This window comes from Budorcas taxicolor, chromosome 15 (assembly GCF_023091745.1).
Source record: "Budorcas taxicolor isolate Tak-1 chromosome 15, Takin1.1, whole genome shotgun sequence".
Classification (NCBI taxonomy): domain Eukaryota; kingdom Metazoa; phylum Chordata; class Mammalia; order Artiodactyla; family Bovidae; genus Budorcas; species Budorcas taxicolor.
Genome location: NC_068924.1, coordinates 47,226,179 through 47,249,962, shown reverse-complemented (window position 1 = coordinate 47,249,962; position 23,784 = coordinate 47,226,179). Strand labels below are relative to the sequence as shown.

The following is a 23,784-nucleotide window of genomic DNA, read 5'->3' as shown; positions in this document are numbered from 1 at the left end:
GACCCCATAGACTGTAGCCCACTAGGCTCTTCTGTCCATGAAATTCTAAAGGCAAGAATACTAGAGTGGGTAGCCATTCCCTTCCCCAGAGGATCTTCCTGACCCAGTGATCGAATCCCTGTCTCCTGTGGGAGGGGTCTTCCCTGGAACCAAAAAAGTCTCAAAATTCAAGTAAGCCAGATACAGGAGGAATCACAAAGATAAGCCACATTTTCAGGAAACCCTGCCTTTGGCTGTAGAAAACAATAGATTTCACAGTGAATACCTAAACAGTTGCTGACTTCCACTGTCTGGAAAAAAGCATACTCTAAATAAACTCACACATAAAACCCTAGGTCAGTTATCTCTAGATATTTCTTCTTAGGGAAGAAGTAAAATACAATGTATGCTAGGTTAATATCTGTAAGACCCCGAGAGGAAAAAAAAAAAAAAATCTATTTTGCCTGTCTGACTTCTGAATCTATCAAGAGATCTGGGATATCTTTCCCCAAATCGTCTAGCTGTATCAAAACTGAGTTTAATCACATTCAAGATGACAACATCGAAGGGCAGCTCTATTCCAATATAATAGTCCCTCTCTTACTGTAGTAAGCAGAAGGGAACTGATTGCTGAGGAAAAAATAAATAAATAAATAAATCTGCCAGAGCACAGGCTATATCTTTTCCACATCACCTCACAAAATCTACACATTTCCATGTGTTGGCTAGCTCAGTGGTTGGTAACTGTTGGGCACTCAGTAAAAGTTAGCTCTTCTATTTACTGTCATTTTTTCCTGGTTCTGTCCCTTGGGGCCTTAAGTCTCAGAGCACAGTCCTCATATTTCTATAAGATTCTTTCAGAAGTTTCTTCATCCACCTCTTACAATCTAGCCTGGAATCTTCAGGAGCATAAAACCACACTCAGCCAGAGGAGAGAATAAAGGCCACAGAAACACTGAAGGAACCGGAAAGTGCAAAAGTGAGTTTGGACATGAGTATTTGAATAGGTACCATCACCATTTGTACCTACAATGTTCTTTCCCTTATGCTTCCATAAAGACCATGCTTCTCTCTGATTAGCATGTTCTTTACTTAGAATATTTTAAAAAGTGTTTCCAATACCTCAACTATGTTGATCAAGTCCATTAGTACTCAGTGCTAAGTTTAAAAAACCTTTGTCCTGACCTCCTGTCTTTTGGTTTATAGTTTAAGTCCTACAAATAATTCCTATTATTTAAAATTTTATTGGTGACCTCTCATTGACCTCCACAATTCTTCAACAGTTTTACTTCTTTCATTGCATTTCATTTCTAAATGTTTGCCTATGTTTCTTTTTCTTTATCAGATTTGTTAGAGGGATTCAGATTGCATAGATCCTTTCAACCACATAATTTTTTAAATTTTTATTTATTTTTTTATTTTTATTCTTTTTTTACTTTACAATATTGTATTGGTTTTGCCATACATCAACATGAATCTGCCACAGGTATACACGTGTTCCCCATCCTGAACCCCCCTCCCTCTTCCCTCCCAGTTGCTTTTCTAATTGAAAAATTTTACTCATCTTTATTTCCCCTTATCCCCTAATTTTATTCTGAATTATTTTCTAAATTCATAAGTATAATGATTTTTGAAGGATTCTTAGTTTGGCATTTATGGGCACTTTACGGGGAGTTTGAGTAGATACCACAAATACTAGGAACCCATTAAATGCTATGTGTATCTCCTCACAAGAAGGTTCACAGCTTTCCTTCTCAGTGTACTTCAAACCCGAGTTGTCATTCATTCCCTCAAGTTACATTCACCCTTGTATTTAAAGAATAAAAGTCTCTATTAATCTTCTAGGGACAATATAGCTTCCCCTTTAGAATGCAAAACATATGGAAACTGTCTCCAATCCTTCATATTAATTCAGTTCTCAAACCACTTTAATTTAGCTTCTTGTCCCATTTCTCTACAGAAATGTCTTTCGAAAAGATTACTACTAGCATTTACATCCCTAAATTATATAGATAATTTCTAGTAGGTATTTTATGGAATATCTACAAAGCGCTAGACTATGAACCACACTCTTTACCTGCTTGGCCTCTGTGACTACCATTTCCCTTGTATTTTACTTACTTCTCCTGGCAGTCTTTCACAGTTTCCTTCAGTTTATCTTTTACATCTGCTGCTGCTGCTGCTGCTAAGTCGCTTCAGTCGTGTCCGACTCTGTGCGACCCCATAGACGGCAGCCCACCAGGCTCCAGCGTCCCTGGGATTCTCCAGGCAAGAATACTGGAGTGGGTTGCCATTTCCTTCTCCAATGCATGAAAGTGAAACGTGAAAGTGAAGTCGCTCAGTCGTGTCCGACTCTTCGCGACCCCATGGACTGCAGCCCAACAGGCTCCTCTGTCCATGGGATTTTCCAGGTAAGAGTACGGAGTGGGGTGCCACTGCCTTCTCCAATCTTTTACATCTACCCTATTGCTAAATCTTGCATTTTTATCTAGATCTCACCTTAACCTTCATTTTTCTATCTCTTGCCAAGATGATCACATCAACTTCCAGGTTCTTGGCTACTACCAATATGCCAAAGACTGAAAACGCTCAACAGAACTTTTCTGTTCTTAGGCCTTATATTCATCTGCCTAGTTGTCAGTTCTCTTAGATAGCTCCTACGAACATCAAACTCAACATGTACAAACCAAGCCATTAATCTTTCCCCGTCTCTTCTTCTACTGCGCCAAATAAAAGTAATTGGGACTATAATCCATATGGTGGTAGTTTAGTCGCTAAGTAGTATCTGACTCTTGCAACCATACAGTTGCTCAAACAAAATACTGTGATATGGTCATAATTTATTTTCTCAATAATAGTTCCATTCAACTGAAAAGAAGGAAGTAGTTAGCAGAAGTTTATTTTTCTGTGTGTCAAGTACAAGATTAACTGAAATAAGTCTCTGGATGGCATCACTGACTTGATGGATGTGAATCTGAGTGAACTCCAGGAGTTGGTGATGGACAGGGAGGCCTGGTGTGCTGCAATTCATGGGGTTGCAAACAGTCGGACACGACTGAGCGACTGAACTGAACTGAAAGTTATTTGAAATATTGATGAGAGAAGTTTCAGTTAGAAAATGCATATGTATAAGTTTATGTGTGAGCATGCTAAGTCACTACAGTAGTGCCTGACTCTTTGTGACCCTGTGGACCTTAGCCCACCAGGCTCCTCTGTCCATGGGATTCTCCAGGCAAGAATACTGGAGTGGGTTACCGTTCTCTCCTCCAGGGAATCTTCCCGATCCAGGGATTGAACCTGCATCTCTTATGTCTCCAGCATTGGCAGGCAGGTTCTTTACTGCTAACATTACTTGGGAAGCCCATGTAAGTTTTGTATGTACATATATATTTACACACGTAAGTGGGAAGTGTGTAACAAGATTTACAGGAAGAATAATGCTAAATTTTAGTATATAGGGTCAGGCATGAAAGTTGAAAAAACAGGTGATTTTATTTTTAAAATCTATTTATTTAAAAAATCTTTATTTATTAGGCTGCACTAGGTCTTAGTTGCGGCATACTGGATCTTCATTTTAGCATGTGGATCTTTAGTTGCAACATGCAAACACTTAGTTGCAGCAAGCGGGATCTACTTCCCTGGCCAGGGGTCAAAGCCCAGTCTCCCACATTGGGATCATGAAGTTGTAGCCCCTGAACCACCAGGGAAGTCTCCAAAAGGTCCCTGTAAATAAAAATGTAGGACAGTCTTTTGGACTCTGTGGGAGAGGAAGAGGGTGGGATGATTTGGGAGAATGGCTTTGAAACATCTATAATATCATACAAGAAACGAATTGCCAGTCTAGATTCAATGCAGGATACAGGATGCTTGGGGCTGATGCACTGGGATGACCCAGAGGGATGGTATGGGGAGGGAGGTGGGAGGGGGGTTCAGGATTGGGAACATGTGTTCACCCGTGGCAATTCATGTTGATGTATGGCAAAGCCAATACAATTTTGTAAAGTAATTAGCCTCCAATTAAAATAAATAAACTTAAATTTAAAAAAAAAAAAGAAAAAATACTCTTAAAAGTTTAGGGAAAAAAAAAAAAGAATGTAGGCCAGTAAGAACCACAGTTCTGTTGTTAGTGCTCTGACTGGTGTATTGCTCCATGGTGTTAGAACAATCCTAGACACATATTTGGGGCCTGGATTGAATAGAAGATGTCTCTATGGCAGCAACACACTGATGGAATTCTTATGCGGAACACACAGATGCTGGTTTTGCCTTCATCAAGCATGGCTAACACCACCCAAGACCCCTTCTACTTCATCCTCACGGGCATCCCTGGATTTGAGGCCCACCACATCTGGATCTCCATCCCTTTCTGCTGTCTCTACACCATCTCCATCATGGGAAATACCACCATTCTCACTGTCATCTGCACAGAGCCATCCCTTGTCCAGCCCATGTACCTGTTCCTCTCCATGCTGGCCCTCACTGACCTGGGTCTCACCCTCAGCACCCTGCCCACAGTCATGCAGCTCCTCTGGTTTAACAATCAGATCATCAGTTTTGAGGGCTGTTTTGCCCAGTTGTTCTTCCTCCATACGTTCTCTTTTATGGAATCTTCAGTCCTACTGGCCATGTCCTTTGACCGCTACGTGGCCATCTGCCGCCCCCTTCATTATGCCACCATCCTCACCAACAGTGTCGTTGGCAGGATGGGGTTAGCCATCCTTTGCCGCTGTGTTCTGGCTGTTCTTCCCTCCCTTTTCCTACTCAAGCGCCTGCCCTTCTGCCGCTCCCACCTTCTCTCTCACTCCTACTGCCTCCACCAGGATGTGATTCGCCTGGTCTGTGCTGACATCCGAGTCAACAGCTGGTATGCCTTTGCTGTGGTTTTGCTCATTATTGTGATGGACCCTCTGCTCATCGTGCTCTCCTACACACTCATCCTGAAAAGTATCTTGTGTACAGCCTCATGGACTGAGCGACTGTGGGCCCTCAATAACTGTCTGTCCCATATGCTGGCTGTTCTGGTCCTCTATGTGCCCATGGTTGGGGTATCTATGACCCATCGATTTGCCAAGCACGCCTCTCCTCTAGTTCATGTTATTGGGGCCAATATTTACCTGTTGGCACCTCCAGTGATGAACCCCATCATTTACAGTGTAAAGACTAAGCAGATCCGCCAGGGAATTTTTCGCCTCATTTCTCAAAGAAGCATGCATTTAAGGTGAAGGACTGAATGCTCTTAATTACACAGAAATTGCAGTCATAGGTCTACAGGGAGAGTATAGTCAAATTTTTTAAATGGACAGAGTAAAAAAAATCCCACATGATCTTGCATTTAATCAGATTTTTGTTCTGGGAGAAACTAGCAGAAAACATTCTATCCAAAAGAGTTGTGGATCCAATGTGATCTGATTCTAGCACATTTATCTGCCAATGAAATAAGCCTCATTGACTGAGTAAAGGTCTGTTTAAATTTTTTCTTCCTTTCTGAATATTGTTCTCTCCAGTGGGCTTGGTTAAGTAAATGTGAATGAAAACCTTTGTTGTTGCCCCCACCACATATTCTCCTAGGCAGCTCCACTTACTCCAGGTAAACTCCACTTTTCTGGTTCATATAATGGATAGGTGTGCTCTGCGTTTCTCTTGCAAAAGAATAGTAAATATTTGAGGGAAGACGGATATTGATCAAGTTGTTTGGATATTGATCCAGGCTGTATGGATATTGATCAAGATATTTCTCAGCTATTCAACTGAGATTACCTAATCTATACTCAGCACGATTTAAGCACACACACAGTGAGCAAAGAGCCTAAAGATGGAGGTGGGTATAGTTAAAGCCCCCACCATTGGACTAACACTCTTGCATTGCTAGAGAGTCTTAGTATTTAGGATCAAAACTTCAAGTATGTCTGCAGGTAACATTTGTGGGAATATAAATTTATTTTTCTCACTATGATAGGCTTCTTTTTGTTTAACCTTAATGTTTTTAAGGTGGTTTAAATTCTTAGAGGCAGTTTCCCTTTGGCATTCTGGACTTTGTACTAGAAAATGTTATGATAGAAAGGATGTGGCTTTTGGACTTCCCTGGTGGTCCCTGGTAAAGAATCTGCACTCTAATGCAGGGGACACAGATTTAATCCCTGGTCAGGGAACAAAGATACCACCAGCTGCAGGGCAACTAAGCCCTTGTACCACAACTAGAGAAGCCTGTGTGATGCAGTGAAGACCTTGCACAGCCAAAACAAACAAACAAAATAGATGTGGCTTTAATGATCATAAAACATTATTTTATGGAAACCAGGCAGCCTCTCTCAGAAATATCAGTTTGAAGGGCAGCCATGGAATTTCTTTGGTGGTCCAGCCAGACTCCTCTGTTTATGTGATTCTCCAAGCAACAATACTGGAATGAGTTGCCGTGCCCTCCTTCAGGGGGTCTTCCTGACCCAGGGATCAAACCCACATCTCTTCTGTCTCCTGCATTAGCAGGTGGGTTCTTTACTACTAGCACCACCTGGGAAGTCCATGTAAAAGATACAGTCTTGCATTACTAATTGCCTTCATAGGTGCTCAGCTTATGTGAATTATTTTCTCCTTCACTCCACAATTTACACTCCAGATTATGGATAAGAACATCTATGAGGACATTTATGTTTGCAGCCATTGTGGGAACAGGAATTAGGGTGGCCGAGTGGGAATCATCCACATACCCAGCTGCTCCCAATTGCCCTCTAAACACATCCCAGGACAAAAAGGGGTTTCTGAAGGTAGAGGAGACAGAACAAAATTAGCTTCAGGACAATTCGACCTACCAGTGACTTGGGCTGAATTCCCCACACATGCCTATTTTGAAATTCTAACCCCAGTATCTTAGCATGTGACTGCATTTGGAGGTAGGGACTTTAGAGACATAACTGAGTTAAAATGAGGTCCTTAGGGTGGACTCTAATCCCGTGTGACTCATGTCCCTATATGAAGAGACTATTAGGACACAAGCACAGAAGGAAGACCAGAATGATGACACAGGGAGAAGACAGCCACCTGCAAGCCAGGGAAGAGGCCCCCAAAGAAACTGGAAATGTGAGAAATTGTTAGAGGCCTCCATAATTTGAAGAAAGTAAATTTCTGTTGTTTAAGCCACCCATTTTATGGCCGTCCTAGCAAACTAATACAACCAAAGGCCTATAGACTATATTTCTGAAACTGTGAAATAAAGGTCAGCTATAGGAGAAAAAATAATAATATTTAGGTTATAAAGGGACTAGAGCTTAGAAGCATGAAGGGGGATTTGGGGGCAAAATAAGTTGCTCAATGACCAGCGGTGGTAGTTTAGTCACTAAGTAGTGTCCTACTCTTGTGACCCCATAGGCTGTGGCCTGCCAGGCTGCTCTCTCCATGGGATTCCCCAGACAAGCATACTGGATTGGGTTGCCATTTCCTTCTCCAGGGGTCAAAGACCAATGAATGGTTGCAAAATACAAGCTAAGCAATTAAAGACAAAGAATGTTTGACAGAAAGTATCAGCCAAGCCTCTGCATAACGTCTTTACAGCAGCTGCTGAGAATTATCAAGATACATAAAGACATGGATGAATCCTAAATGTTCATTGCTAAATGAAGGAAGGTAGTCTAACAGGTCTTTAAAAAAATTTATGATTTCATACAGACAAAACTCTGAAAAAGGCAAAACTTCATAGGGAGTAAACTTACTGGTGGTAACTAAGAATTTAAGGGAGTGGAGTATGAAATTAGTGAAGCACAGAGGGTTTTGTAGACTGTAGAAATCATTCTGTAATACTGTGATGGTACACAGATGACATTAGGCATTTGCTAAAACTCATAGAAATTTACAGCAGCACAGAGTGATCATTAATGTATATAATTTATATATATTTATTATATATATATATTTTTAAATTACTCAGGATGGAAGACACAATATGCTAAAATGTAGTTCTGTTATGAATATAAGAAGCAACTGCACTGGAAAAGATGGAGGGAAATGATGCTGACCTTTGGAATTGGGTGGGATCTGTACTAAAGGCAAAATGAAATATAGTAAATGCTTCACCCAGGGATCAAACCCGCATATTTTATGTCTCCTGCAGTTGGATTCTTTACCACTAGTGCCACCTGGGAACCAAGTTTCTCCCTACTTGGCTGGGATGTTATGGAAAAGCAAGGGGAGCAACATGAATGATCCATGGACTGGAGTTGGAGACATCAGTATGAAGTCGTGTTTCGCTTAATGTAGATACAGATTATTAAGTAAAACATATTTAAAAATATTTGTATATAAATAGGTCAGTATACAGACATATATTTTCTTGCTCTCTTAACTGGGAGGACCAAGAAGAAATGACAGGCTAGTAGCAACAATTGCATATATCACATACAATTCAATATTTTTGGAAATAATTTTAATTTATCTGAAAAAATCTGTACAGGAAATATTGAAGCTAAAATTTGTTAGATTTCCAGTGAGAAAATTAACTGAAAACTTTATTCTAGCACTATTTTCCATGCTGAAATAATATCAGAAAAATAAGAGATTTAAACTTTTTTGTAAAAATGCCAAACTAACTTCTCTTACAAGCAATACTAAGCAAATTTGAATACTTGTACAACCCTTCTGAATTCATTTATAAAATATTAAAACATTTTACATAACACTTATGTCAATATGAGCATATTCTGTCATTGTGTTATTGTGACTATGGATTTTTAAAACTTATTATCTATTTGTATTTCTTTTGCCTCTCATCTTAGAAGCAAGGTTTTTGTCATGGCTTGACTATCTTCAGTAAATATATAAATATATGTATATAAATATTTTAAGTGAGTATAGTATCTATGTATTAAATACCAGGTAATATTTGCAAAACTAAAAGCTCCAGTAACAACTTTTACCCTGTAAATTGGCAGAAAAAGATAGCATCATCATGGGTATTAAAAGCCGGCTAATTTATTGCAGGGGCTTCCCTGGTGGCTCAGTAGTAAAGAGTCCACCTGCCAATGAAGGAGATGTGGGTTCTACTCCTGGTTTGAGAAGATTCCCCAAGAGAAGAAAATGGCAACCTACTTCAATTAAATACAATTTAAGCATGTATTTTCCCTTTCTAATATGCTCTTCCTTTATACATGCTTAAACTGTTTAAAATATAGAGGAATACCTGTCTCCATAATAAAGCTGATCATGTTTCACAATTTGTAGGTGAAATAAATAAATATTAGAAAAATATGTATAATGTATTATATACATATAAATGTATGTAAAGTTATCTAAACCTAAGACATTTTCTCTACCATTCATGTTGGAAATTTCGTGAACCTGAACCTATGTGATTCATTAAACAAAGAAATGCTGATTGCTAGTTGAAATGTATTGCTCTACTTAATTTATTAATTTACACAATTTAGCTTCAAACCTAGTTCTGCCCAGTAGATCCATAAGACAAGCATATGTTAGTTACAATTTTCTAGTAGCTATATTAAAAATGTAAACAGAAATAAGTTAAAGTATTTTCAAAGTATACGTCATTTAACCCAATATATCTAAAATGTAATCATTTAAACATGTAACCTATGTTTAAAAAAATTATAAGATATTTACCCTCTTTGTTTTTTTTTTTAATGTTAAGTCTCCAAAGTCTGGCCACATGTCGTTACAACAAATATCAATTCAAATTAGCCATTTTTCAAGAGCTCAATAACCAAGACTGAAAGCATCTCTGCTTTTGCAATTTGGGGGTTGTTATTTAAAGTTACAACCATTGAGAGAGTCAGACACAACAAGATATACTAGATAATGTTATAAATAATGCTTTAAATAAATTGTACAACTATCACTTTGGATTTTTCTAAGATTTGGATTTCTGAACAACTGTGAAAAAAATCAATAATAAATAATAAAATAATAAAAAAGAATAATCTGCGTCTATATGGAATCTAGAAAGATGGTACCGACCATCCTATGTGCAGGGCAGCAAAGGAGACAACAGACATAAAGAACAGAGTTTTGGACTCAGTGGGAGAAGGAGAAGGTGGGATGATTTGATAGAATAGCACTGAAACATATACATTACCATAAGTAACTAGCTAACCAGTGCGAGTTGGATGAATGACATAGGGCACCCAAAGCCAGTGCTCTGTGACTACCTGGAGGGATGGGTTGGGGAGGTAATTGGGAGGGGGGTGTTCAGGATGTAGGGAACACATATATGCCTATGGCTGATTTGCACTGATGTATGGCAAAAACCATCACAATATTGTAAAGTAATTATCCTCCAACTAAAATAAATTAATTAGTTAAAAAGAATAATCTGAACATCATTCTGAGTGTTGCTGCTAGTCAATCATGCCCTCTGAAGTGATAGTTTCTATGACGAAAGAAGTGACTCTGAAAGTAATGTGACTAAAAATGAGATTTGATTACATATCTAAAGTGTGTTGAAGCACATTCATCCTTTAGACTTGCAGCTTACTGGTAGATTCATCTGCTGATGACATCTAAAACCTAGAAGGGAATATCTGACCTGTCCCAAGAATTATTGCAACATCTTTGCTAAATTTTTAGATTTTATTTTCTATACTGCATCCAAAACTAAAATGTTATTACATATCTACCCTTTATACATAGTAGGTACTCAAAAATATATTTGGATAAATGAAGAAAATGATTAGTCATTTATTAATGAAAGATATACATATTATTTATAATCCCAAGTCTTTGGGTACCTCTCCAGAAGTAGTAATTTTCCTTGATGATTGACTGTGAAATTTGATCAATATCTAAGAAATTCACCTTGAATTTCACCTTCTTAGACAGTTTATAGACACTGTCATTGGTGGATATCTAACCTCAGTTCAGTTCAGTTCAGTTCATTTGCTCAGTCGTGTCCAACTCTTTGCAACCCCATGAACTGCAGCAAGCCAGGCCTCCCTGTCCATCACCAACTCCCGGAGTCCACCCAAACTCATGTGCATATCTAACTTAGTGGCCTTCAAATTGATTACCTGTTCCTCTAGAGAAATAAGAAGATATTTTTGGGAATGCCTGAACACAAATATTTTTGTAAGAATAAATTTTTAGATGTTAAACACCCATATAGTTTCTTTACTGAAATTGCTTTGTCTGGGAATGTAGGAGGTTTGACTGTGCCTCTGTTACACTATTTTTTCCCCTTTCTACAATCTTATTTTCTCACTTTACAAAAATGCAATAGTAATAATAATAAATTTTCATTTTAAAAAAGGAAAAAATATGAATAGACATAGTTCTTAAAGCCATTTAATATTTCCATTGTATATCCCAAATAGTAAACATTTCTGAGATATCTATCGAAAGGACTACTGGAAATATTGACATGGATTTTGAGGAAGTGAATGACACCAATGATAGCATATTCTAGTGTAAGACAAATGGTATCAATTTTACTGTTATCAACAAAAATAAAAAGTGATTCAATGGAAATATCATTTATTATATCATTAAGATAATTTTCATATGATTTTTATCATTTAATTCCAAAGGCATTAAAAATGATATTGTGCAATGATAAATGGTACCAATGCCATTTTCTCATTTATGTTACCAAACTTAACAGCTTTCACATTTACAGAAAAGAAAAAAGTAAGTAGGAACAGAATTGTTATTGACCTATGTCTCATTCTATTAATAAATAATAAATATTTTCCAGATACAAGAAAAATAAAATCATGCAGCTCATTAAGAGATGGATTGAAATCAAATTCTACTTTTAATATATAAAAATTTGTATTATGCTCATGTTGTTTTTATCAATTATGTATTAACATCAGAAAAATAACTCAATACATTTTTAGAACAATACTCTATGCGTGACCAAATTTTAAACATAAAATTTAAATATATATCTACATATTTCTTGGAAAATATTGTGAAAGATAAACCACTAAAATTTTTCCAAACAGAAAAATATATTATATGTATTACAAACTCTTTGCTGGAGGTAAAATACAAATTTGAGTTTGAGGAGAAAATGGACTAACATAAAAACATGTGAATGGAATGTTAAAGAATATGTTCATGCATATTTAACTTCATAATGTCTGGTATCAAAATATGCATTTAGTTTACATTAGTTATTTTAAACTGTGATATAACAATTTACTTTAAACTTGATATATTTATGAAAGTGAAGCATTAGTCTCTCAGTCATGCCCAACTCTTTGTGAACCCGTGGACTATAGCAGCCTGCCAGGTTCCTCTGTTCATGGAATTCTTCAGTCAAGAATCCTGGAGTGGGTTGCCATTCCCTTCTCCAGGGGATCTTCCCAACCCAGGGATCAAACCTGGGTCTCTGGGATGCAGGCAGATTCTTTATCATCTGAGTCACCAGGGAAGCCTCAGTATATTTACAATATATCCAAAATGTGTGCTCAACAACTATGTAAATCTATGATAAAATTTTAGGTTTTAACCTGAAAATGCCTAAAAGGATACCTAGTTTTTTCCTATTAATTATTTCATATAGACAATGTAAAAATTTGGTAACCACTATTTTAAACAGACCAAGCATTTCAAAAAGTTCACTGATTAAAGGTAACTCTGATGACGTGAATGAGCTCAGAAAGAATAGCATATGGTGAAAAAAAAAAACATTTCCCTTGCATTTGTAAGCCGTAAAGTGTAAGAGGCTGAGATCTGAGGCCAGTTACTGATCAAGCGGCACAAGCCTATCAATCCACCATACACAGACCTCTATTATTTAGGATGTGTGAAGATATACTCTCTCATTCAACCGAAGGTTTCCAGGAAACCATAGACAACCACAGGCAGAAGCAAGAAGTGCCAACTAGAACTCTGCTGACAGTATAAGAGAAGAGGTGGAACAGAAGGAAAGATCCAAGCATACCTGCTTCAGGGCATGGTGAGGATGAGAGTAGGGAATGCAAATATCCAGACACCAGAAAAACAGGACCCAAAGCTCTACCAAAACAGAATTCTGTTGGTGTTTCTGTTGGGATTTTTCAGATCTGAAACCTGGTGGGTAAGGTTGTCCATATTTTACTTGATACCTAAGTTGAGGCCATTTACTCAGCTGTTTTTCATCCTCAGAATCTCCTGGCATATAAAATTTTGGTAGCCACTATTGTAAACAGACTGAATAGTCTGAGAGTAGACACCACTGGATAGTAAGCTGGGGGGAAGAGTCTGATTCCGTATAGAACACAAAGGAAGTTGTTTTATACGTAGTTTTACCAGAAATCCTAGTGTGGAGCTTAGCCCACAGAAGAAACACCACCAGAGTTTATGGACTGATTCAAAGTCCCTTCCCCCTTGGAATGACTCAAAATAATGCTTTCTGGCAGAAAAACAAGGTGACAGTTCCCCGTTGGATTGATTTGGTCTTGACACTGTAGATGACGGGGTTGAGCACAGGAGGGACAAAGAGGTAGATGCTGGACATGAGTGTGTGGGCCAGAGGTGAGGCATGCTTGGCAGTACGATGCATCACAGACACACCAATCATAGGCACATAGTATACAAGTACTGCACAGATGTGTGACACACACGTGTTGAGGGCCTTCCACCGTCCCTCCCCAGAAGCAATGCCCAGCACTGCGTAAAAAATCAACATATAGGAGACCACAATCAGCAGTGAGTCCAGTCCAAAAGTGGCCAAGACAATGGCCAAACCCAGGATGCTACTGAGCTTAGTGCCAGCACAAGGCAGCTGGATCAAGTCTGAGTGGAGGCAGTAAGAGTGGGAGAGGATGTTAGGGTGGCAATAGGGCAGTAACCTCAAGAGAACTGGAAGGGGAGCCATGAGTATAACACTCTCTAGTGTAATGACCAGGCCAATGGAGACAATACGGGGCAGGGTGAGGATGGCTGTGTAGCGCAGTGGATTGTAGATGGCTACAAAGCGATCATAACTCATAGCCAGCAGGACCCCTGACTCCATGCCGGAGAAGGTGTGGATGAAGAACATCTGGGCAAGGCAGCCATCAAAGTCAATCCGGCAGACATCAAACCAAAGAATGCCCATGACAGTAGGCAGTGTGGACACAGAGACACCCACCTCAGTGACAGCCAACATGGAGAGAAACAGGTACATGGGCTCGTGTAAGGCACGATCTGCTTGCACCGCTGCAATGATTAGGCTGTTGCCCACAATAGCTACAGTGTACATGGTGAAGAAGGGGATGGACAGCCAGCCATGTTGGGCCTCCAATCCTGGAATGCCAGTCAGGAAGACAGATAGGAAGTCAAGACTTTCATTGCTCTCAGCTTTCATGCCACCAACAGCAGTGATCAGTCTTTACCTGCCACTTGAAAAGAAAAAAAAAAAAATCAGTTAACTCCCACCCTTGAAGCCTTCTGCCTTAGTAGCCTACCTCAAAGTGTGAAGAAGAGAGAGATGGAAAGACATGGAGGAAATTGGAGTCATCTACATTATTCCTTGTAAAAATATTCTCACCTGCTATTCCCCTGACAGTGAGAGCCCTAAACTCTTGTGCATAAAAGAGATATTTGAGACTACCCGATCTTATGAAAGATAGCATCATTTAAAAATTGAGAAGCACAGGAATAAATCAGAAATGGGTCAAAATCAATACTCAATCAGTTAATATATGATTTAACTTGTGAAAATAATAATATTCTCTTACTTGAATATAAGAAATAAATGAAAAAAATAGCTTCATACGTTCAGTGTTTCAGAGCTCTGCAAATGGATTCTCACAGACCTCAGTTTGGAGCCCAATTTACAGTTTACATACAGTGTGACCTTGAACAGGTAACTTAACTTTTCGAGGCCTCTGTGTTTCTATATCTAAAATAGAAAAATAAAATACATCTATTGCATATGGACATTGTAAAAGTAAACGTTATATTATATGGTATGTATGGACAAACCTCATTTGTCACAAAGAGTAAAAATGAAGGCTTATAAACACTACCCCTGACCCATGGCATGGAGGAAGAACATGAATGATGGCAAAGAGTAAGAACAGCACCCAGGAGCACACAGCTTCAGGGAAATAATTCAGTCTTTGTGTGCTAGAAAGGATAACCAGATGGGCAACTGTTTCTCTACCAAGCTGCCTTATTTCAGACCCATAAAAACCATGTTAAGTGACTGTCTTTAAGGCATTAGGTGCTAAATTAGGACTAGAATCTAATTCTTTCAACTTTAAGTCCTGTGGTCCTTCCTATGAAACCCAGCTGCCAGCCTTCTGAAATTGCAGCCACCTAAGTAAGAAGACTGTGTGGGTCACAATAAACAGTGGAAAATTCTGAAAGAGATGGAAATACCAGACCACCTGACCTGCCTCTTGAGAAACCTGTATGTAGGTCAGGAAGCAACAGTTAGAACTGGATATGGAACAACACACTGGTTCCAAATAGGAAAAGGAATACGTCAAGGCTGTATATTGTCACCTTGCTTACTTAACTTATATGCAGAGTACATCATGAGAAACGCTTGCCTGGAAGAAGCACAAGCTGGAATCAAGATTGCTGGGAGAAATATCAATAACCTCAGATATGCAGATGACACCATCCTTATGGCAGAAAGTGAAGAGGAACTAAAAGCCCTCTTGATGAAAGTGAAAGAGGAGAGTGAAAAAGTTGGCTTAAATCTCAACATTCAGAAAACGAAGATCATGGCATCTCGTCCCATTACTTCATGGGAAATAGATGGGGAAACAGTGGAAATAGTGTCAGACTTTATTTTTGGGGCTCCAAAACCAATGCAGATGGTGATTGCAGCCATGAAATTAAAATACACTTACTCCTTGGAAGGAAAGTTATGACCAACCTAGATAGCATATTCAAAAGCAGAGACATTACTTTGCCAACAAGTTCTGTATAGTCAAGGCTATGGTTTTTCCAGTGGTCATGTATGGATGTGAGAATTGGACTGTGAAGAAGGCTGAGCACCGAAGAATTGATGCTTTTGAACTGTGGTGTTGGAGAAGACTCTTGAGAGTCCCTTGGACTGCAAGGAGATCCATCCAGTCCATTCTAAAGGAGATCAACCCTGGGTGTTCTTTGGAAGGAATAATGCTGAAGCTTAAGTTCCAGTACTTTGGCCACCTCATGCGAAGAGTTGACTCATTGGAAAAGACTCTGATGCTGGGAGGGATTGGGGACAGGAGGAGAAGGGGACAACAGAGGATGAGATGGCTGGATGGCATTATCGACTTGATGGACTTGAGTTTGAGTGAACTCCAGGTGTTGGTGATGGACAGGAAGGCCTGGCATGCTGTAATTCATGGGGTCGCAAAGAGTCAGACATGACTGAGCAACTGAACTGAACTGAAGTAAAAAGGAGGTAGAGATATTGGGAAGTTGGTCATCTTCACCTTCACAGGCAGAGCAAAGTAGAGAATGGCAGACAGATTTATTTTTCCTGCCTCCTAAGCAGACTAGGAGATTTACTTGCTTTATCCTCCTCTTCCTTGTTTTTGAACTCTCACTGCCATTCATAGTCAACACCTTTATTTTTTCTGCAGCTTTTCCTATTACTACTTAAGTGGAAATAATAGCCTCATCTATGACTTTAAAATATTTTATACATACTTTTTATTTTATGAGACGTGCCTTTACACCTCTGCTCTCCCTTGGAATCTTAGGTAAACTTGTGTCTGGTTCATTCTTGCCTCCCACTGCTTCATGTTTCTAACACAAAGACATGCTCAATAATTCATGAATTAATAAAAGCATGATGAGCACATTGTTCAGGGTCATAACTGAAGTACATTCAGTTCTCGGTTCCATTCTCTAGATCAAAGTTAAACCAACGGGACACACACAGAGATAGAGGGGACCAAGTCATATAAAGAGCATTGAAGGAACCAGTGATGCTTTTTTTTTTTTTCTGAGAAGAAGAGACTGCAGCAGAGATGGTCGGGGATGGGTATAAGAGGTAGTGAGTGACAGATAGAGATGCAGATGACAATTTAGGGTCCAGGTACGGAAGATTTTTCTGCGTCAAAGCTACAAGATGAGACAATAAGTTTTTATCAGTGAGCATGTTCAAGCAACAATCGTCACAGTTGTGTAACCATTGATGGAAATGCTGGGGCTAGAAATCCAGCAGCTGCTGAACTGGGATTAAAGGCACTTTCAAGTCTCCTTCTGCCCTTGGGCCTGATGTTCCAGGAGGTAAAAATCTCTCCTGGTCTGTGATGCTGACAATATCATGACTTCAGTTCTGTGTAGAATAGAACAGAGGTAAACTCTCAGTCCCTGTCATGGGATTGCCATGTGTCCTTCACTGATAGAGCCATCTCTGTAGCCTTATCTAAAAGTGCTGTCCTGGAGGACACCTGGTGCTGGAAGGTATATTACTCTTTTTTTTTTTTTCTTTTTTAAGAAAATATACATGAAACTAAAATTTTGGAATTTTTTTAAAATTTTTTTTCCATTGAAAGAGTTATACATTATGACCAAGTGGGATCCACTCTTGGAATTTGAGAATGGGTCAACAGACAAAACTCAATCAATCTGATATGTCATCTTAATAGAATGAAGGAAAGCAACCAAGATCATCTCAACTGATCCAACAAAAGAATCCGACAAAAGGGAATTTTATTTTTATTTGTTTTAAACCCTTCCATCATAAGCCAAATAAATGATAGCAAATATACAAGCATGGACAGAAATTCACTCAAAGACACAGAGACTTGAGAGAGGCTGAGGGAACCACACAGGGGCACAGAGAGAATTATAGACTGAAATACACTTCTTGTGCTCATACAAATAGATTTCAGACTCACCTAAAAGAGCTCAGTGAAGGGAGAGTTGGCTTGAAAGACAAAGAACCTGAGCTCACAGTGTTTCCAGAATGAACCCCAAGCAGGTACTAGCCTCAGAGAGGTAGACTTTATGTCTCTGAATACGAGTTCATAGGCACCAAAGCCTCTGGGGTCCTGGTTTGCCTGAGTGTGATACTGTGTTGGTAAAGGGGGAAGAAAAGGAGGATTAGATGTCACTTGGGGACAGAAGCAGGAAAAACAAAAACTATCCCTGGAGACGCTGCCCTCTCTCCAAAGAGAAAATAAAATTCCAACTGCATCCTTGCTATGAAGAGGAGAATTTTCCTCCAAGCTCCATAGCAACATTCTTCCTATCTCAATTACTCAGTCTCAAAATCAGAATTCTCAGCACAGAACTCAGAGTTAAAATCCCCAGATTGGGGGCTTAAAAATCCATGTTTTAGGCAGAACCTAAAGCTTTACCCTCTAAACCACCAGGGAAGCCCTAAATAGTATATAATTGTTGTGTGTGTGTTCAGTCATGTCTGACTATTTGTGACCCTTTGGACTGTGGTGCACCCGGACTCCTCTGTTCATGGGATTTTTCAGACAAGAACACTGGAGTGGGTTGCCATTTCCTTCTCCAGGTGATCTTCCCAAACAAGGGGTCAAAGTGATGTCTCCTGCACTGCAGGTAGATTCTTTACTGTTGAGCCTTCTGGGAAGCTACATGGTGTCTCAGAGAGTAAAGAATCTGCCTGCAATGTGCGAGACTTGGGTTCAGTCCCTGGGTTGTAAAGACTCCCTGGAGAAGGGAAAGACAATCCACTCCAGCATGCTTGCCTTGGAGAATCCCATGGACAGAGGAGCCTGGTGGACTGCAGTCCATGGGGCCTCAAAGAGTCCCCATGGACTGAGCATGTAACACTTTCACTTTGGGGGCTTCCCAAGTGGTACTAGTGCTAAAGAACCTGCCTGACAATTCAGGAGACGTAAGAGACATGGGTTCGATCCCTGGGTTAGAAAGATCCCCTGGAGAAGGAAACGGAAACCTGCTACACTATTCTTGCCTGGAAAATTCCATGGACAGAGAAACCTAGTGGGCTACAGTTCATGAGGCCACAAAGAACTGGACAGGACTGAGAACACTTATTTAAAGCATAGACCCAATGGGCAAACTCCAGAACTCAGAGCCAAGAAAATAGACCTTGAAGTGCAGAGCTATTCCCAAGATTTAACCAACAGATCATATGACCATGGCTACCTCCATCCACTTATAACTGGTGTTTCCTGCTCATTCCCACTCCCATCACCTCCAATCCAACCCTCTACCAAGTTCTACAAGACTGAGATCTCCTCCAGGAGAGACATCCCCACAGAAAGACCACTGAGTTCAAAGTCACATAGACATGAGTTTGAGCCCTAACTTTGCTATCTACTAGCTCCATAATTTCATGAAACTAGTATTCCTTCAAACTGGTACCTGATCTGTAAAAAAAAAAAAAAAAAAATAGACCCTGTCTATAAGGGATTCAAATAAAAAGAAGAAAGTGATCTTTAAAAATGTGATTGTACTACATGTGGTAATTATACTCACTAGATGTTCTGCTAAAGGTTCTAATTTCAGACACTCCAAATAGTTTATTTTTCCAAATAACTGATCTTCCCATTAAGTATTTCATTCTACCTCCTCCTTGTTTCAGTTTCAGACAGAGTAAAGGTGTACTGAGGGAAGGAATGGTGGGAGATCTCTCTATTTTTTCTATCGAGTCGTGGGATGGTTGGGGGTGGAAACAAAATACGGACATAGAAGAAATTTTTCCTTCTCCATGTGGAACTTTGATGTATCTTAAGAGGCAGTTTGAAAACTCTTTCTGCTTTCCATCACTGTAGAATCCACTAGGTAAAAATTAATGGGTTAGGAATGAGAAGATATAATTAAAGAGAATGCAGAAAACAGTCTTGTGAATAAGGTCATAGAATTATGGAGAATAGAGAGACCTACAATAGTGCCTCAGGTTGAGCCTAATAAGTTCCTCGTGAGGAGAATCTAGGTTTTGAGAAGACCCAAAGGGAAGTGTCTCTTAACTATGTCGTTAGAGGTAGCATAATTGGAAATAAGCATCATCTTTGATAAAGTCTTTCATTTATTTAACTAGTCATTTGGTTGTTGATTTAATTCACATGCATTGGGCATATCAAACACTGTGCTAGGTGTAAGATTTTAGGTTTGACTATCATTTCATTAACTCTTTTTCAACTTTTGACAAGTCTTCTTTCAAGATTTAGTGTCTGCCACTATTTTATGAGAAAAGAAGTCAGGGAAAATAGTATTTGTTCATTGCAAGAGTGATAATGCCAAACATAATGTTTGTGCAAATCCCAACAACCGGGATCTATTACAAGTTAGGGCTTCCCTGGTGGCTCAGATGGTTAAGAGTCTGCCTGCAATACAGGAAACACAGGTTTGACCCCTGGATTGGGAAGATACCCTGCAGGAGGGCATAGCAATCCACTCCAGTATTCTTGCCTTTAGAATCCCATGGACAGAGAAGCTTGGTGGGCTACAGTCCATGGGGTCCCATAGAGTTGGACTTGACTGAGTGACTATCACTTTCACTTTCATTTATGGAAAAATTATGAAACATTTTGCCCCACAGAGCTTAAATAGGGAAATAAATTTGTCTTGTGGTGTTTAAGTCAAAATTTTTTTCAATGGAGCAAAGAAAAGATAGGCACAATGCAGGTACACGTTTGGTGCAGAAAAATACAATCACATTAAGAATTTCTCATTTTAGAAAAGGAATATACACTTCAGAAGGAAGTTAACGGAGTCTGTAGAAAACAAAGTCTCAGAAGAGGTCTTGATCAGGAGACTTGTATGCATGGAACACTCACCCGAAGAACTCTTGCAAGATTCTGTATCTCAGTGTAACACCCAATGTATTATTTTCCCTTCTATATTGTATTTACTTAGAAGGTAGCCTTCTAGTTGGATTTTACCTGAATTTAGGATTTCAGGTTAGTTGAGATCTTAGCAGGTGGAAATTGGGAGAAAAGAAAGGAATCTAGTGATGAGGCAGGAGCCTGAGTGCTAGTGAAGAGGCTGGAGATTGTTCAGCCCATTTAAATCATTTCTGTGTTCCACGTGTACCACTTTGTGGAGATAAGAGGCTATAACTCAGTGTATCCTTTTACCACCAACACCTTACACCTAGTTGTCAGGCACTCAATTTCTTCCAGCTTTAAAAATCACCTGCAAGCTTAGGCTTCCCAGGTGGCACATTGATAAAGAATCCACCTGCTGATGCAGGAGATGCAAGAGACACAGGCTCGATCCCTGGGTCTGGAAGATCCCTGGAGCAGGAAATGGTCATACACTTCATTATTCTTGCCTGGAGAGACTACAGCCCATGGGGTCACAAAGAGTCCAGTTCGACTGAGCGCACACACACAATCTTAGGCAGTCTCTCAGGATCGATCTTGTTTCCAGAGCTTCTTAGTGTGAAACCTCCCCTTTGTCTAAACAAAGCTGTTTGCAATTTTCCCAAATAGTCTAGACCAATAGTCTAGTTTAAATGTTTTCAACCTGTAATATATATCAGATTTGCTTGGAGGACTTATTAAAAATACATATTGCTGGACCTCACCACCTAAGAGTTTCTGATCAGGATATCTGAGGAAAGGCCTGAGAATTCGTATGCCTAACAATTTCCCAAACAATGCTGATGACACTAGTCTGGGAATGACACTTTGAGAATTAGTTTTTCAGACTCTTATTATTCATGATCTTTGTTATTTTTGTTGCACATTAGATACCCATAACCTTAGAGGGGTTAAAAAAGAGAAACACTATGCCTCTCAACCTTTAATCACTCCAAGGTCTTATTAAAAGAAATTTGAATTCAGTAGGTCTTGTTCAGGGTCTAAGATTCTGTTTCATTAACAAACCACCAGATATAACAATTCTGTTGTTCACTGAACCACACTTGGAGTACAAGGTCTAAATGTGCTTGCCTAAATATTTTTTTCTCAAGCAGTTTGTTATGCCAAGATCATTACTTTCCTGTCTTTCTGCCACCCTGACCAACTACCATAGCCCTTCTCTTCCTTCATAGTCTACCTCACAAACATAGAAAAAATTTTTTTATTTCCACAAACCAATGGGCCCTTTCTCCCCATGCATGCTAAGTTGTTTCAGTCATATTCAAATATGTGTGACCCTATGCACTGTAGCCCACCAGGCTTCTCTGTCTATGGGGTTCTCCAGACAAGAATACTGGAGTGGATTGTCATGCCCTCCTCCAGGAGATCTTCCTAACCTAGAGATCAAACCCACATCTCCTTCATTGGTGGGCAGGTTCTTTATTACTAGTACCACATAGAAAGTGCCCTTTTCCACCCAATGAAGCACCAAACTTCCACTGAATTCTGTCTTCAGTGTATCATTTCCTCACTCTTGGTAGTAGTAGAATTGTGTTCAAGGGTAAGTGCACTGTAGAGCTTCTAATATTTTCACATATGTCAAATATATTTCAGGGCACCTTTATTTTTATGGTTTTTCCTTGATAAACCTATCTGTTAAGAATATGTCTTATTCATCATTATAACATTGCTAGCAACTAGCACAAAGCTTTTCATAGAGTAAGTGTTCAATACATATGTTATTTTACTGAGTCCGGTGTTCTTTTATTAGTTCTATATTCACCGCTATCAAGATCCTGGTCCTTCTCCTTGTTTTAACATTCCTTAAGTCAGAAAAAGTCCCAGTCCTTCCTCCAAAATGGTTCTCTCAGGGTTTGCAGCATTCCTCAGCCCCAAGACTTACAGAAGACTTGATGGATCCCTCTGCGTATCTCCTTTGTCTTCACACTGTAGATGATGGGGTTGAGCATGGGGGGTATAAACAGGTAGACATTGGACATCATGACATGAACAACAAGTGGGGCACTTTTCCAGAAGCGGTGGATCATGGAGACAGCGATTATAGGCACATAAAAAGCCAGTACTGCACAGACGTGGGACATGCAGGTGTTGAGAGCTTTGAACCGCTGCTCCCGGGATGCAATTGCCAGCACGGCTCTCAGGATCAATGTATACGAAAGCAGGATAAAAGTTGAGTCTATGCCATAGGTAAAAATAACCACAAAGAGCCCATAGATGTTATTAACATGGATATCTCCACATGCCACTTTCATGAGATCTGGATGGAGGCAGTACGAGTGATGTAAAATATTGCCTTTGCAGAAGGGCAGTCGTTTCACCAGAAAGGGGAAAGGGAAGAGAGTGGTGAAACTTTTGGCAAGGATGCCTAGGCCCATAGCCAAGATGCGGTTGTTGGTGAGCACAGTTGCATAGCGTAGTGGGTCACAAATAGCCACAAAACGATCAAAGCTCATGGCCAGCAGTATGCCTGATTCCATGAAAGAGAAAGTATGAATGAAGAACATCTGAGCCAAGCAGGCATCAAAGTCAACATGACGATCATTGAAACAGAAGGTAGCGAGCACGGTGGGAAGTGTAGAAAAGGACACTCCCAGATCATTAAGGGAGAGCATAGAGAGGAAGTAGTACATGGGCTGGTGTAGAGCAGGCTCTCGAATCACCAAAACAAGGATGGTGAGGTTGCCCATGATGGAAATCAGATAGAGGGTGCAGAAAACCAGAGCAACCCAGGCTTGACCTGTCTGCATCCCAGGGATGCCTGTTAGCTGGAGTGTGGCTGGCTGGAAGGGAGTGCCATTGAGGCCCAACATGGCAGGCAGATGTAAGAACACAGACGGGGGATGTGCCCAAGAGGGTGTGTGGGAATGTTCTTCACTCTTTTTCAGACATCCTATCTCCAACACCAAAGGTCAGAGATTGAAAATGTTGGCTTCTGGTCCTACTTCCTCCATTAGACTATGAGCTCTTTGAGGATAACTGAGTTCTACTCATCTCTGACTCACCAGAGCCCAGTTCCCTCTCATGACCATGTTTTAAACTCCATGAAAGTATGATGAACAAGTGAGCAAGAGCAAAGTGACAGGACAGGAGATTATATGAGATAGTTTACTAATTCTCA

The 23,784-nt window shown here is 39.7% G+C and overlaps 3 protein-coding genes across 3 annotated transcripts; 1 reads left to right on the top strand and 2 right to left on the bottom strand.

Moving 5' to 3' along the window:
* The first annotated feature begins 4,181 nt into the window (after positions 1-4,181).
* On the top strand, positions 4,182-5,201 carry LOC128059870 (olfactory receptor 51Q1-like). Its single transcript, XM_052652143.1, has one exon. It carries the CDS (start codon positions 4,182-4,184, stop codon positions 5,199-5,201), a length of 1,020 nt encoding a protein of 339 aa, XP_052508103.1.
* An 8,102-nt stretch (positions 5,202-13,303) lies between these two features.
* LOC128059869 (olfactory receptor 51I2-like) lies at positions 13,304-14,254 on the bottom strand. Its single transcript, XM_052652142.1, has one exon. It carries the CDS (start codon positions 14,252-14,254, stop codon positions 13,304-13,306), a length of 951 nt encoding a protein of 316 aa, XP_052508102.1.
* Positions 14,255-22,531: 8,277 nt separating this feature from the next.
* On the bottom strand, positions 22,532-23,476 carry LOC128060616 (olfactory receptor 51I1). Its single transcript, XM_052653000.1, has one exon. The coding sequence runs from the start codon at positions 23,474-23,476 to the stop codon at positions 22,532-22,534; it is 945 nt and encodes a 314-aa protein (XP_052508960.1).
* Positions 23,477-23,784: the final 308 nt, after the last annotated feature.